Source organism: Echinops telfairi, unplaced genomic scaffold, assembly GCF_000313985.2.
Source record: "Echinops telfairi isolate 266 unplaced genomic scaffold, ASM31398v2 ScPeMD7_23;HRSCAF=83, whole genome shotgun sequence".
NCBI lineage: Eukaryota > Metazoa > Chordata > Mammalia > Afrosoricida > Tenrecidae > Echinops > Echinops telfairi.
In genome coordinates, this window is record NW_022103920.1 from 24,461,653 (window position 1) to 24,478,040 (window position 16,388).

At 44.5% G+C, this 16,388-nt stretch overlaps 2 protein-coding genes across 2 annotated transcripts in view; one reads left to right on the forward strand and one right to left on the reverse strand.

Moving 5' to 3' along the window:
• LOC105979059 (60S ribosomal protein L27-like) overlaps positions 1–4,078 on the forward strand; it is a 4,625-nt gene extending 547 nt beyond the window's left edge. The window contains 1 exon segment of the mRNA XM_045288897.1: positions 3,949–4,078. Within this exon segment, the coding sequence (XP_045144832.1) occupies positions 3,949–4,078 (130 nt within the window).
• CPED1 (cadherin like and PC-esterase domain containing 1) overlaps positions 1–16,388 on the reverse strand; it is a 337,576-nt gene that overhangs the window by 315,119 nt on the left and 6,069 nt on the right. Inside the window, exon 4 of the mRNA XM_013005960.2 lies at positions 4,886–4,905. Coding sequence (XP_012861414.1) covers positions 4,886–4,905 — 20 coding nt within the window. The remainder of the gene's footprint in view (positions 1–4,885; positions 4,906–16,388) is intronic.

Consider the following 16,388-nt stretch of genomic DNA (forward strand, 5'->3'; position numbering starts at 1 on the left):
AGAAGTGAGGGGTGGGTTTTAGCTTGTCAATCAGGTAACAACCTAATGGTACCTCCTGGTGGGCATAACCTTCTCACAAAGATGATCCTGGGATCTCTCTCTCTCTCTCTCTCTCTCCTTCACATTCCTGTTGGCAAGCCTTCCAGGACCCTGGAGATGTATCCACTGCCATTGGATCCACAAGACTTTGCACCACCAGTCTGCATTTTGCATCATTGCAAGTGGCTGTGTGAGTCTGAAGAGGGACTTATGGACTGGTATCAGACTTATAGACTTGATTTGGACTGGGCTGAGATGTTTGCTTGATATATAATTACTTCTTAATATAAAACTCTCTCTTACACATATATATGAGTGTCACTGGTTTTGTCTCTCTAGTCAACTCGGCCTAACACAGTCATTTTGTGGTCGTGGGAATTTCTTGGGTCCTTGGCAATTCTCACTTGGCATCTGTCTTCCCTTATGTGCCTGTGTCAGCACCTATTCTGGTCTTTTCATAATTCAGAAGTGATTAGATTTAGAATCCACCCTGGGTGAGTATGATCTAATTAACACAGCAAAGAAAAGCCTGTTTTCAAACAGGATTACATCCTCAGATATACATAGTGGTTAGGATTCCAAAACATGTTGTATGGGGGACACCATTCAACATATAAGTCTGGAGATAGCGGAGTATTTTCACATCGGTTCTCAAGTGTCCACTGCATCCCCAGGAAAGGAATTCAGACACTAAAGGCGGTTATATTTCTAACATGTGATTGGTCAGGCCCATTCTGCACACCCAAATCCATGTGCTGCTCTTAATAATTTGTTTGGTTAATCTGTTATTTGGGATCATAAGTACCCCTAGGTTTCTTGAATGAATTTAAGAGTTGAACGCCCCCCCCGCCTTTCCAGGGTCCTTTTAGGGAGAAAGACAGGGCTTTCTACTCCCCTAAAGAGTTTCAATCTCACAACTTCACAGGGGCAAGTCTACCCTGCCCTATAGAGTTGCTATGAGTCAGAACTGATTCGATGTCAGTGAATTTGGTTTTAGGGTCCTTATATGAGTTAGAACCAATCTGATGGAACCCAATAAAAGGATTCTTATATATACGAAAAACCCCATTCATCTTTTACCATTATTTTTCTTCTAACGTTCCATTCTGGACAAGTCAAGATGCTTAGTTATACCACTTTGAACACATCTCCAAAAGCCCAAAGTTTGACAAAATACAGTTCATCCTACAAGTTTCTCACATTGATATGCTTTGTTGTTAGAGAAATAAATCCAATTTTGGGGTATGCGCTCATCCTCTTTTTGTGCGAATGACTTCCTAGAAAAATTATCCAAAGGAAACTAAAGGGGAAATAAAACCAAAAACATTCCTTTCACCCCCAAAGGCCACAGACTCAGACTTGATAATAAAAAAAAGAAGAAGAAGAAAAGGCAAAGCAGTTTAAAATATATAATGTCAATGCATCTAATGGCTTCCGTCTCAGAGGGTTTATCACATGTGAGTTTCCAATTCCATTTGAAAAGAAACAAACGGCTTAGAGGAAAAAAGAAACAGACGTTCTTGATACTATCTTGAGAAAGAAAAAATTATAAGGCAGAATGACACTGTAAAGACAGAACGACGCTGTAAACTGACAAATTCCTTGCAGCCTAATGAATTTAATATAGCCTGCTTACCTACATTTTTTAGTTTCATCAAGATCTCATTAAAATGTATCAACCCAGAACAAGTTTGAATTTGTTTAAAATTCTCTTAGTAGGAGCCATGCTTCACCCATATGCATATTTCATCATAAACATTTAACACACCTCTGATCATCTCAGGGAAACTCATGGGCATCAAACAGTTATCAGGTAGCCTGGCGAATCCATGAAATTCACATAGCTGTTCATATGCCGACAGCATCTACAGAAAGCCTCCTGAATATACATTACAACTCTGCACATGTATTTAGAGCCCATCAGCATGGTTTTAAAGTCGCTGTCTTCAAATCTTGTTGAAATATAAAAACACATTTAAAAAAGAAAATCTCAGTCGTGAGTAGAATGGGTTTGTTAAAGAGTAGAAACTATTGATAGGAAGAAAGAGAGGTTGCTGTTGACAAAGAGGAGCCCAGAGAACCTTCCCTGTGGACCACCCCTAGGGACAGCAGTGGCTGGGGAGGCTGGGATTGCCTGGAGAGTCTGTCAGCAGGACAGGGGCTGCTGGAGTGGCGGGAGGCTGGGAGGGATGCCCTTGTCTTCTTGCTGGACCTCCAGCTGCCAACCAGCAATTCCATACCATTTATGTTCTGAATCCAATAGTGCCCCTAGACCATGAGTCGTCCAGGGGCTTCCAAACGTTCTCATTCTTAGAACTGGTAGGATCTCAAAGATTAGTTTGTTTGTTTTTTACAGTTTTCCTAGATCAAAATAAATCCATTACAGTGTTCTTTATTAAGTCATTAAGTCCAAATAAATCAATACCCTTCATAGGAGTATGACAAATATCGACATTTCTTTTGAAAAAGTCCCTGTGGGTTCATTGACACATTGTTTCAGAATCGTGATGTTAGTCATTTTCTTCCCAGAAATTCAAGTTGGTGCTCAATCAAATGAAGTGTTGCATTTGATTCACTTGTCTCTCTGCCTAACGCGGCTGAAAGCAAACCAAACCCACTGCCACTGGGCCAATTCTGTCTCACAGCGACCTACAGAGGATTTCCAAGGCTGTACATCTTTTCTTTCTATTTTTGAAATTATTTTTAAATCGTCTTACTGGGGACTCTTACAACATTCCATACATCACTTGTATCCAGCATATTTGTGCATATGCTGCCATCATCATTTTCTAAAAACTCACTTTCTATTTGAGCCCTTGGTATCAGCTCCTCGTTTTCCCTTCCCTCTCCCACTCCCATCCTCATGACCCCTGGATAAATTATAAATTATTATTGTTTTCCTACCTTATACCCACCACTGTCTCCCTTCACCCCGTTGCTGTTGTTCATTCCCCTGTGGGGGAAATACGTATCTATCATTTCAAGCAGTTCCCCCTTCCCCTGGTATACCTCCTGGTATCGCTACTCCCATTTCTGCTCCTGAGGGTTATATCTAACCTGGATTTTGTGTGTCGTGAGCCCTTGTATGTACCAGTGCACATGCTCCAGTCTGGCCACAGTGAAAGGCAGGACTGAGGTCAGGATAAGGGGGTTGGTGTGTGTGTGTGTGTGTGTGTGTGTGTAAGCCTCAAAGAACCAGAGAAATATGGTGTGTTTCATCAGTGTTATACAGCACCCTGGTTGACTCATCCCTTCCTTGTGACCCTTCAGTGAGGGGATATCCTATTGTTTACAGTTGGGTTTGGGGTCTCTGCTCCCACCCCCCTCGTTCTCAATAATATGTGCTTTTGTTTGTTTATTTGTTCGGGGTCTTCTGGTGCCCGTTAACTGATTCAGTCAATACTTCATGATCACACAGGCTGGTGTGCTTCTTCCATGTGTGCTTGTTGCTGCTCTGCTAGATGGCCGCTTATTTAAGTTCAAGCCTTTAAGACCCCAGGTGCTCTATCTTTTGATAACAGGGCCACATCGAGGCTGTGGATGTTGTATGGGAGCAGGCAGCTTCATTTTCCCCTGCAGAGCTGCACGAAACACCAGCCTCATGCTCAGCAGTCCACCCCTTTCCTGACAGCAGCTCCAGGGCTGCTTAAGACAGCTCAGGAAAAAGTATTATTTGCTGCTTTTATGTTTAGCACGTAATGCCTTGAAAGAAACATGAATGTAGAGTCCCCATTGCTATGATTTCAGGGCAGAATGAAGGAGATCCTTCTTATTACCTATACTTCATGAAATAATATTTATGTTTGTGTTACTTTTATCACCCTTGTACATGTGAGTGTGTGTGTCTCTTATATATCGATAGTTACATTTAAAAATTGGTAATTTTCTTAGACGGGGCTTACATCTCAGTCCGGGCATTAATGGGGCAAGGGCCTATGGTGTCTCTGGACAGGAACACTGCCTAAACTTGGATAAATCCAATTCTAAGACCCTGAAGAGTGTCCAAGAAGTCCCAGATCCTTCTTGTGGCTGGAGCTAAGAAACATTTCACTCTTCCAAGGAAGGGGCAAGACCCCGTAACACACCCATCCAGTTGTTGCCATTGCTGTTGGTGGGCGCCTTCAAGTTACGTCCAGCTCACAGGGTCCCGCGTGACAAGGCGATCTGCCTCAAGAACGGTCATGGCTACAATCTCACAGGAGTGGGCTGTCAGAGCTTTTCCTAACAGAGAGCCATTGGAGGGGATCAAACCACCAACCTTTCGGTTAGTAGCTGAGTGCTTAACCACTGTGCCACCAGGGCTCCTCCCCACCCAGGGATCACTGTGAAAATACCAGAATTTAACAAAAATCTTAATGTTTTGTAATGAGTTAGGAGTCCTTCAGAGATTGGTTCTTATAGTACACATGAATACTGTGAAGAATATGGTTATATTAACCAATCTCTATCAGGTAGGTATACAGAAGAGTGACAAAATTATAATAGCAAACATCCATTAGGCGAGGTACTTATGGGACCCCTCTACGTTAAGCAGAGACTACAGTGAACTCTAAATTTTAGATGAGGTAACTGGGGCTCAGAAAGATTAGGAAACTTGCTATGGTCTCAAAGCTCATAAGCAATAGAGGTAGGTTGGAATCCCATCTTTTTTTACTAAACTTAGCTGCTGTAAAGTGTAGAAATTTTATGTTTGACCATAAGCAGGGTTCAAAATTTTAAAGTTTATGTAAGAGAAGAGGGGGTACCCAAAGCCCATCTGTAGTCAACTGGACATCCCCTTACAGATGGGTCGCGGGGGAGAGATGAGCCAGTCAGAACGCAGTGCAGCAACCATGAAACGTACAACTTACCTCTAGTTCCTAAATGCTCCCCCACACACACACACACTATCATGATCCCAATTCTACCTTACAAATCCGGCTAGACTAGAGGATGTACACTGGTACAGATAGGAACTGGAAACACAGGGAATCTAGGAAAGATGACCCCTTCAGGACCACCAGTGGTGTGAGTGGTGATACCAGGAGGGTAAAGGGAAGGTGGGGTAGAAATAGGGAACCGATGACAAGGATCTACATATAACCCATCCCTGGGGGATGGACAACAGAAAAGTGGGTGAAGGGAGACGTTGGACAATGTAAGGCATGACAAAATAATAATAATTTATAAATTATCAAGGGTTCATGAGGGAGAAAGGGTGGGGAGGCAGGGGAAAAATGAGGAGCTGATACCAAGGGCTCAAGTAGAAAGCAAATGTTTTGAGAATGATGATGGCAACAAATGTACCAGCGTGTTTGACACAATGGATGCATGTACGGGTGGTGATAAGAGTTGTACGAGCCCCCAGTAAAGTCATTTAAATAAATAAATAGCCTCCAAAGTTGAACTCATTCCCATGGAGCTCATTCTGACTCACAGGGACCCTCTAGGACGAGCAGATCTGCCTCCCTGGGTTTCTGAGACGGTCTCTCTTTATGGGAGCAGAAAGCTGCAGTCTCCTGCGGAGTTGCTGGGGGTTTCCAACTGCTGACCTTATGGCTAGCCACCCAGAGTGTAACCAATGCACCCTCGGGGCTTCCCCAGCCCCAATCCCCCCACACCATTGTTAGTGCTGCTGTCGGTGGGTGTGTGAAGTTCCTTCCTTCTCAGAGTGACCCCCCACAAGGAAGCCTACGGAGGTTTTAAAGCACTCTAAAATAAGATCATTTTAGCCCATAAATTTAACTTTGCGAGCATCATTTAAATGGGCCCCCAAAGGTATTTTATGCAGTTCCCCTACTTTGAGTACCTTCTGTATTCTGGGCGATGTGCTCTGCATTCAAGAAAAACGTCGTCTGCCCTAAAAAAATGCCCGTTTGTCAGCAGGGACAAATGTGCTGTCATACACAGGCCAGTAAGACGCATGCAGCAACCCCGGCGTGACTAACACATTCAAAACAACATGGAGCAGTGATTCTCAACATTTCCTATGCCGTTAATGCTGTTCCTCGTGTGGTCGTGACCCCCAACCACAAAACGATTTTCGTCGCTCCTTCATCACTGTCATTTTGCTACTGTTCTGAATTGTCATGTAAATATCTGATATGCAGGGTGTATTTTCATTGTTACAAATTGAACGAAATGAGAGCTTCATGATTGATTACAAAACAATAGGTAATTCTATATTGTGAAATATTTATTTCTGATTACAAATCAATGAAATGCTGTCTTGAAGCGTGGGGTAGCATGAGTAACAGTCTTCACCCCGGTACTTGTAGGTGGGCGAATCTGCGTGCGGGCGGACCGCCTGAAGGGATGAGAGGAGCGGTGTCTCGGTTCCTAAGACCACCGGAAATACGTGTTTTCCGGTGCTCTTAGGTGACCCCTGTGAAAGGGTTGTTTGACGTCCAAAGGGGTCTTGACCCACGGCTTGAGAACCGCTGCCATAGCGGATGACTAATGGAATTGTACGGAGATTCCGATGGGCTCTGAGAACTTGGAGGCTTCATGACTGCAGGGGTGTCCAGTGAAGGCAGGGTTGGGGACATGGTTGGCAAAGGTGATTGTGCATGACAAGGGACTGCGTGAGGCACAAGGTCTTATGACGAGGACAGGAAGTCTGAAGTAGCCATTTCGGTAGAGGAAGGAGTTGGGGGAGGGGAAATGGAATATGAAACTAGTATATCATGGAAGACATGGGCCATGAGGTTGACATTTCAATCTACAGGTACAAGGAAGAAGGAAAGGGTATTGAAGTCATGGTCAGAGCTACTTTGATAGTTTAAAAAGGCAAATCTAGACCAAAGTTGTGGGTGGATTGGTGGCACAAGACTTTCTAAACAAAAACCAGGAGCAAGTCCAGGTGGAGAGGCATGAGATGCCCATCCAAGCTGGTATCAGTCATGGCAAGCATTAGACACAAGAAATAATGTGCAATAGAAGCAACTGGGGTTGGGGACAGAAGCAGTGGAAGATGATATGAGAGAGATGAGAAAACGGAAGCAGGGAAAGGTTTTTGTTCCCAAGGTTCAACAACTCCAAAATTCACTGACATTGACTCCTTGCCGACTCATAGCAACCCTGTAAAAAAGGGGTGGACTTCCCCTCTGGGTTTCCCAGACTGGAACTGTTGACCAGAGTAGAAAGCTCCATCAGTCTCCCAAGGAACAGCGGGTGATTTCCAACTGCTGTCAGCAGACCAAGGCCTAATTGTACTAACCCACCAGGTCTCAAAGTTCACATAGAAAGGGGCTGAGATTTGAGCCCAGAATGCAGACATCTTAACTTTTATATTATACAGCCTCATCAAGTTGATTTAAGCCACTTAGGAGTAAACAAACCAAAATAGCGAAGATATTTCATGAGGTAGATGGTGAGCTCATTTGTTTTTGTCATGTGTAGTTTAAGGGGTGGCTGGAATCTCCAGAAGAAAGTCATTACCTATGCAATGAGATTCATGAAGGGTGGTCTGTGCAGGGGGGTGGGGGTTTGGGGAGTGTCACCCTGCATGCTGTTAGAATGCAGGGCTATGTATAATCATAAAAATGGGCATAGTTGTCCAGAGAGACAGCACAGAGACAAAATGATAGTGAGAGTCAGGGACGCCACAGAGCTTTTATCTCAAATGTTCCCTACCAACTACATTTGTTCAATGCAGCTGCAAATAGTTGCTCACCTACATTGGGAAAGCCCAATATGCGAATATACAGGGGCTGCAGAGGGGAGTGGAGCCTCAAGAAGATTAATAATTATTTTGGTCATTAATATGTATTGAGTACTTTCACTCTGCCAGACACTTTAAATAGGTTTTACATAATTTGCCTCATTTAAGGTTAATGGAGAGACCAGTTCTTGCCAAAGACATCATGTGTGGTAAAGTTAAGGGCGGTGGGGGGAAAAGAGCTGGACCCTCAGGAGAGTAATTGATTCAGTAGCTACAACAAAAGGCTTAAACAACAACTGCGAGGATCATGCAAGACAGGACAGGGTTTCATTCTGTTGTACACAGCCTCCCTATGAGTCAAAACTGATGCTATAGAACCTAACAACAACAAGCCCAATAGTAGCCTTCTGAGGGCAGCAGTAATCTACCCATTTTATAGGAGAGAAAACGAAATTCCCGAGAGGTCAAGAAACGTGCCCAATGTAGCAAATGGACAAGAGGAGGCCATTTGATTCCAGAGCTCAGTAGTTAGCTACTCTTTTGCCCAAAGAATGTTGTTTAACTTCAAAAGACCACAGCTCTGGGTTCAATCCTGGCCTCCTGGTCAACTGGATGTGGACAGTGACTTGATGTTCCTTTGAGAGAGCCACTCTCTTTCTACAAGCTTCATGTAGCTCACCTACAAAGAAGAAGAAAATAGTGGTCTCTAACTTGCTCCCTCCTCAAACATTCTGACGCTCCTTCGTTCCTAAATAACTACTAACTAATAAATAATTTTCAAGAAAAGTAAGCTTCCTAGGGGTTTTTAGATCATATATCTAGTTAGGAAGTCAAGGACCACCATCCCGGAGACGATGCAATTTCATAGGTTTCAGAATGTTTGAGTGATTGTGCAGATTTCTAGAGAGGACTAGGGCAGGCGAGTCAACACCAGGCGGAGGTAGAAGGCAGGGATGGTTGCACGAGACGTGTATCACCAGCTTAGCGTATGGAGGCATCTGGGAAAGTAACAATTTAGATTATGAATAGTCTATGTCAGTGCAGCCGAGGACACAGCATTGAGGTATGAAGGTCGACTCTAAGGTTTGGGAATATATTTAGCTATTTTCTGGGTTTCACCAGACAGAAGTCAACAACAGCAACAACCGGGAAGGTAACTCAAATAATCAAGACCCACATGGGAGCCAGGCCCACGGACAGAAACCAGAGCTCAGAGGCACAAATGGAACATGATGTGTAGCTGCAGGGTGGCGAGCACAGGCTGGGCTCCAGGTCCCGGTGAGGGCCAAGGGGATGGAGAAGATTGGAAAGCAACTCCCAAGTTAGAAGAAGGGCTGTGAGCAAGACAGGAATGTGTGGCCTTTTCTAATTTGGGGCTGGCCATGTGTTCAGTGGCAGGCCTGAGGATCGGGTGAGAAGCCAGGCCTGACAAACCTGGGAGGAATGAGGCGTGGAGAAGGACCGATAAATACCAAAGACCCTAAGGTTGAACTGGTGAATCCAGGGCTGTGATGGGAGGGGAATTCTGGGCACAGAAAAGAGGAGCGTGAGGAGTTTGAGGCATGGAAATGTCAGGGGAAGGTGAATTGAGTTTGGATGATTTCTGGTGCTGCTCAGCAACAAATAAGGGGCTTGAGGGGGAAGGTCAGAGAGCGCAGTGATAAAATCAAGCAAGGGGATTGGTTATGTGTTCCAGGATAGAAATCAGCAGTCTGCAAAGTTGATTTCATCAACAAAAAGAGAGTTTAAACTAGAGTCTTCAAGATCCAAGCAACTAAGCTTGGGAGTGCTTTCCTTCATCTCCAGAAATGGAAACCTCTCAGAAAGGTCAGTTAAAAACCCTGTGGGGTCATGACATGCCAACGGGGTATTTCAAGAAAGAGTTGTTGGTAACCGACCATGCAAAGATCAGTCTCCACAACCCTGAGAACAGAAGAAGTGGGGGAGGCTCAGCTACGCTATCAACCACTCTGAAAAGGGTCTCATTCAAAAGGTCCCAGAAGGAGTGGGAGAAAACATCTGAAACCAAACTCAAAATCATAAGGGAAACAGGCTTACGGGCAGGGAGAGACAGCTGGGACCCCTGAGAACATAGCCCTTCCTCACGCTTCAGGTCGAGATTGAACTCACCCATGAGTTAGAGGAACCACCGTTTAAGATGAAAAGGGTGGCATTTCCCCAAGGACAGAGCAAGACAGAGGAAAAAGGAATGGTAAGCGGAAACCCTGGGAGGAAGTGGGACAAGTCATGATATAATCAAGGGATTGCAATGGGTGACTAGAAGCAAAGTGTGTGTAAAGGACTGAATGCAAAATGCATGCTCTGCTGCATAATGCTTCACCTCCATCCCACTAACAAGGTTTTAAGATAAATAAGTAAAATAAAATGAGAATTTGGAGTGCATACCCAAAGGAAGTAGTGATGAAGATTCCACCGCTGGTGGTAGGCATAGAGTGAAAGAAAGAAAGGGATCCTGGGGGGTGCTGGAGCAACAGCACTCTAGCTGAGAGGAATTACTAAGAGACGGAAGTAAGGCAAACATGATGGTGGGTAGGAGGAAAGTAAAAAGAAACAGAGGAACGGTCTAGGAAGCAAAGCTATGGGTAGAGGTGTAAGCATAGGTGAGTACATATGTAAATACATTAATACATAACAATAGAGGTACTGGCCTAGGTACATATATTTATATGGCAATACACTGAGGTAGTGGAGGGACTGTGGGCCTCTGCTCATACCCTCCCTCAATGCAAGAACACTTTGTTCTAATGAACTGGCATTGTATGATGCTCACCCTCCTGGCACAATCGCTGAAGACAAAATGAATGCATAAGCAAATGTGGTGAAGAAAGTGGATGGTGCCTGGCTATCAAAAGATATAGGGTCTAGGGCAGTGGTTCTCAACCTTCCTAATGACCCGACCATTTAATACAGTCCCTCCTATGTGGTGACCCTCAGCCATAAAATTATTTTCATTGCTACTTCATAACTAATTTTGCTACCGTTATGAGTCATAATGTAAATATCTGATATGCAGGATGTATTTTCATTGTTACAAATTGAACATAATGAAAACATAGTGATGAATCACAAAAGCAATATGTAATTATATATTGTGAAATATTTATTTCTAACTACAAATAAATGAAATTTTGTCTTGAAGCCTGGTGTAGCATGAGTAACAGTCTTCACGCCGGGTACTCGTATGTGGGCGTACCTGCATATGGGCAGATCCACCTGGAGATGGATAGAGGAGCCGTGTCTTGGTTCCTAAGACCGGTGTGATCATGAGGTGTCTTTGGGACCAAGCACCTGGCATCAGAAGACCCAAAACAAACAAACCATATTGTTGAGAACAAGGGAGGTCAGAGCAGAGACCCAAAACCCATCTGTAGACAGTGAAACATCCCCTCACAGAAGGGTCACAAGGAAGGTATGAGTCAACCAGGGTGCAGTAAAGCACCAGTGAAACACACACTATTCCTCTGGTTCCTTGAGGCTTCCTCACCCCCCACTATCGTGACCCGAGTACTGCCTTTCACTGTGGGCTAGACTGGTGCATGTGCACAGGTGCACATAAGAGATAAGAGCTCACGACACACGGAATCCAGGAACAGGAATGGGAGTAGCAATACCGGAAGGGGAAGGGGAAGGTGGGGAGAGAAGGGAAGGAGGGGGAACCGATAGCAATGATCCGACACATAAACACACGCACACACACCCAACTCCAGGGGGACGAACAACAGAAACCATGGGGGAAGGGAGACAGCAGTCAGTTTAAGATATGAAAATAATAATAATTTATAATTTCTCAAGGGGTCATGAGCTTGGGGGGGCAGAGGAACTGATACCAAGGGCTCAATAGAAAGTAAATATCTATAAAATAATGATGGCAACATATGTCCAAATATACTTGATAAAATTGATGTATGGAGTGTTATAAGAGCCCCCAATAAAATGATCTTTTAATAATAATTTTAAAAAAGACAAGGTTATGGCCCAATAATGTAAAGTACGTGAAGAAGGATGTGGATGGAAAATAGATTACTGAATCTGGCCATAATACTGGATCTGCCAACTATAAGGTCACTGAGAGAGAATTTTCAGTAGATCAAATGTCAAGGATGAGGCAGCCAGGAAGTTCATGTGAAGAGAACCAGTTAGCGTCTGCCGGAAGGGAAGGAGAGAGGGGGAGAGAGAATGCAGATGTATAATTCCCGGGTGGTTACAGCTACATGCTCAGCTGTCAACACAAAGGTTGGAGAATCAAGTCCACTAGAGGTGCCTTGGAAGAAAGGTGGTCTACTCCCAAACCGATTCAAGGCAAGTGGATTATTGACAGGTCCGTAGAAAACGTCTTGTTTTGTAGGCTCTGAGCATATTCCCTGGTAGCAGGGATGTGCGGAGGGAAGATCTGAAGCTGACAATGTTATAGAAGGGACCCTGGAGCCAGTTCTGGAAAGGGATTAAAGGAGGGCTCAGGAGCACCTGAAGGAGGGAAGGGTGGCCCCAAAGAGGTGCATTTTGAAATAGCTTCCTCCCTAGTACACCTACTATTAATTCTACCCCTCTAGTTCATTCTACATAGCACCTTCTGGAATGTTCTCTCTGAAGCCTGAGTCTCTTCATACCACTCTCTACTTGCAATTACTCAGGGATTCTCTGTTGCCTACAGGACAGAATCCAGAGGCTTCATCATGCCCACATTTCCACCTCTACATCCTGCTGAAATCTCTACTTCATCCACTTGCTTTCTTGATCTTCTGGATCTCTCTCTCTCTCTCTTTCCCCTTTTTGCTCTGTCTCACACACACACACACGCACACACACACATGCATGGCATAAAATATATTGGACATTTTCCAAATGTAACAGACTTCTCTTTTTCACACACGTGTTTTTCTGCTTGCGGTACTTTTTGTTTGTTTTTGCAGGTCCTCATCATCTCTAGGTCCTGCTCACTCTTCAAAATGATGCCTCCATACACTTATTAATGTCCTCCCTTTGTGTTCTTGGTCTGTCTCACATGGGCTAGTATGTAGTCATATTGCTATCTTGGCTTTTCTATATGTGCAGTGCCTGGCGCCTATAATCTGCTAACTAAATATTTACAAAATGAATATAAAGTGAAAATAAATACATGGAGGAAACAGAGGAAGAAGAAAAAGGTAAAGATGCAGGGAAATTCTTTTTTCTTCCCAGTTGGAGAGAAAGGCTCTTCGTGAAATATTTATAAACTTTGCATTTAAAGAAAGCAAGGCTATCCCCCCAAAATAAAAGCACATTTTTACATTTAGGATGGATTAAGCACTCGGCTTCAAACCAAAACGTTGGCAGTTCAAACTGACGTAATGGCTCAGTGGGAGAAAGACCAGGTGAGGTGTTTCAGTAAAGATTACCACCCAGAGAGCCCTAGGCGATTCCACTGTCAGGAGTCCTGGTGGCCACAGGGAAGACTGCTAACCACAAGGTTAGTGGTTTGAAACTACCAGACGCTCCCTGGGAGAAAGATGAGGTTTTCTACTCCCCATAAAGAGTTACAGTCTTGGGAACCCACAAGGGCAGTCCTACCCTGTCCTATGGGGTCATTAGAAGAAGGCAGCCATTCAATAGTCACAAGTTTTTGGAGTTTGAATCTACTCTGTCATACGGGGTACTTTGAATCAACGTGGACTCATTGGCACCTAACAACGCCACGAAGTTAAACACAAGACAATTCCCCAGCGGGTGTTTGCAGAGCAGTGAATTACTTCATACATCTCTTCTAACTCTAGTCTGTATAAATCCCAGAAACGAGAATTGGGGACCTCACTGAGATCAAAAAAGAAGAGTCAGAAGCAAACCGTATCCTTTGGACCCCGAGATCCCTGTGCTGAACCTCCTCGATCCAGGAGACAGAACTGGGGCCTCAGTTGGGCGGCAGAGGAGTGGCAGCGCCAACACCAAGAGCATGAGACAGAGGGATGGGCTTCCCCACCCAGGAGCAAACAGCCTGGGTGTCTTGGGCAGGAGGCTGGCTGGCACAGCGGGCTGTCTGCAGGCCTCCAGGCACTTCACTGAGGGAGCTAGGTTTGCAGACCCCCGGGGCTAGTGTCAAATATAGAGAAACTTTGGATCACTTGCCTGAGTAGGGCAGAGGCCAAGTGGCCATGCCAATGGACCTGAGAGGCACATTTGTGGGCCTGGCCGAGAAAAGGCTGTTCTGACAAAGAACTGTATCCTGAACATGGATGCTCCTGAATGGTAACCTGTCAACTTCCCAATGAGTATTGCGTGTCAGTTCTGGGTGGTGATGGCAAGGAGTGATAGAACGGTGTCAGCATGGGCCATGAAGGTGGGAGACCAGAGGCACGTCGGACATCTGCTTCATAGGAACTGGCCTCGAACTGGTGCTGAGGGTTGATTCTCCTTCTTTGCGAGCCTACACAGTGACTGGCTCCATGGGACAAAGGCTTGGCACACTGCTCCTAGAAAGAGTCAGCCTAGAAAACTGTAGGCTGTTCTACTCTGACCTATAGGGTCCTGTAAGTTGACATAAACACAATGGCACCTCCCAACAACACCCTCTGCGGACCAGATAACTAACTTCCTAGTGGACATTACTCAGGCTGTTGGCGTGGTCATGACACTACTGCTTTCACCACCTCTGCCGCCACAGACCTGGGAGTGAATGCACAAGACTGGTTGGCAAGAAGAGAGCAACCCACCCGGCATGAAAACACCCCGGTCCTGGCTCCTTCGGGAACTTCTATGCAGTGCCAGGGCAATACTCCCTGCATGTGTTGTCTGAAAGCCGCCAACGAATGGGACAGGAGGAGCAAACCAGCAGATAAGGTGGGCACCTTTGCTATCTCTTTCCTCCAGTGCCTGTCCTGAAAGACAGTGGTTTCATCAGTCTCTTGGGATGTATCTTCCAATAGTGCACCCACGTGTGTCTGGGCGCTTCCTCCTGCCCCTTCTTCGTCCCTCCCTCACCCTTGCATCCTCTGGGGCACCACCTGCCATTAAAGTCTTATAAAGGTACAAAGGTGTCCCAGGTTCAGTTTTCTAGAAAACTTGAGAGAAACTAATTGTTTGTCAAAATTTGTCTTCAAATGTTAAATAAATGTTTCACTGTTAGAAATACGAATACAATTCATTAGCATGAAGTTTTAATGAACATATCCACTGATTCCCATGGGCTTTGGCCGGAGCCCAGAAAAAATAGAAATAACAGAGAATGGAGCAGCAGCAAGAGATGGAAAAAGCAAAGGCCAGCACCCGTCCTAGAAATAATAGATCTCCTTGTGCAGCGTCAGCAGGCGATAATCAGAAACACATGGCTCTGTGGTGTCTGTATTTACTCCTCAAAGAGCCAAGTTTCCATGAAAGGAACATGGACTTAGGAAATCTTCTTTCATTGTTTCTGTTTATAATTTAATGTGCTTCCTGTGTTATGAAACATTCAAGCCCCGGATTCCATGAAAATAAGTAAATCTACTAAATGACCTACTTCAGAGAAGAAAGCCCAATGATGTTTATATATTAAATTGAAATAATTTTAAGACAAGGCAGGGTATCAGCCAAATTTAAATAAGCAGTGTTGGGAGAAAATCCAGAATAAAGGATAAAAGTGCACCTTCTTAGTAAAGCCCTTTGGAAGGGTCAAATGGCAAAAAATAAGGAGAATTAAACTGTTGCCAGAGGAAGGCTGTGCACATGTTCACAAGCCATGTTATTGTCTTTTCAATGGCCCCATACCCATGCTAACACTGGACCAGTAAGATTGGAGAAGAATTAGCATCTTTACACGGTGGTGTTGGTGAAGTAGATTGAATATCCATGCCCCAGGCTGCCAGAAGAGGGTCCAGTCTGTCCTGCAAGATGGACAACCAGAATGCTCCTTAGCACTAAGAATGGCGATATTTCATCTCGCATACTTTAGACATGGTGTCAGGAGCGAGCCAATGCAGGAGGAGGACATCATGTTTGGTAAACCGCAGGGTCAGTGAAGGACCCTTAAGGAAACGGATTAACCTCGTGGCTGCAGCAATGGGTTCAAACATAGAACAATGTTGAGGAGGACCCAGAGCCGGGCAGCATTTCCTTCAGTTGTTTGTAGCATCCTGGAGAGTCAGAACTGGTTCAAGGGCATCTAGTAAGACCACCTATAAGATACCATTATACTATACCATGATCTCAATCTGAACCGAAAGCACCCTTAGACATCGAACCAGATCCTACTGTAAAAGCTTCAAGGGTACAGTCACCACCGTCAAATATTTGGACTTGGAAAATCAACCAAATTCACTGCCGTCGAATTGATTCCAACTCATAGTGACATCATAGGTTCCTCTTACTCTTTACTGGAGCGGAAAGCCTCATCTTCCCCCACACGGAGTGGCTAGTGATTTCAAACTGCCAACCCTACAGGCTAATAGCCAACTTGTAACTGATGATCCCACCGCAGCTCTGGCAATTTGCTGCTATAGAACCAACCCATGACTAGACTGGTATAGAACACAAGGATGTCTTAAAGCCACTTGGAACAAAAAATACTGGAAGAGATTTTTTTTTGTAAATGTTTTTTTTTTCTATAAGTCATTTTAGCGGGGGCTCGTACAATTCTTATCACAATCCATAATACATACAATTTGTCAAGCATATTTGTACATTTGTTGCCATCATCGTTCTCAAAACATTTGCTTTCTACTTGAGCCCTGGTCCATTA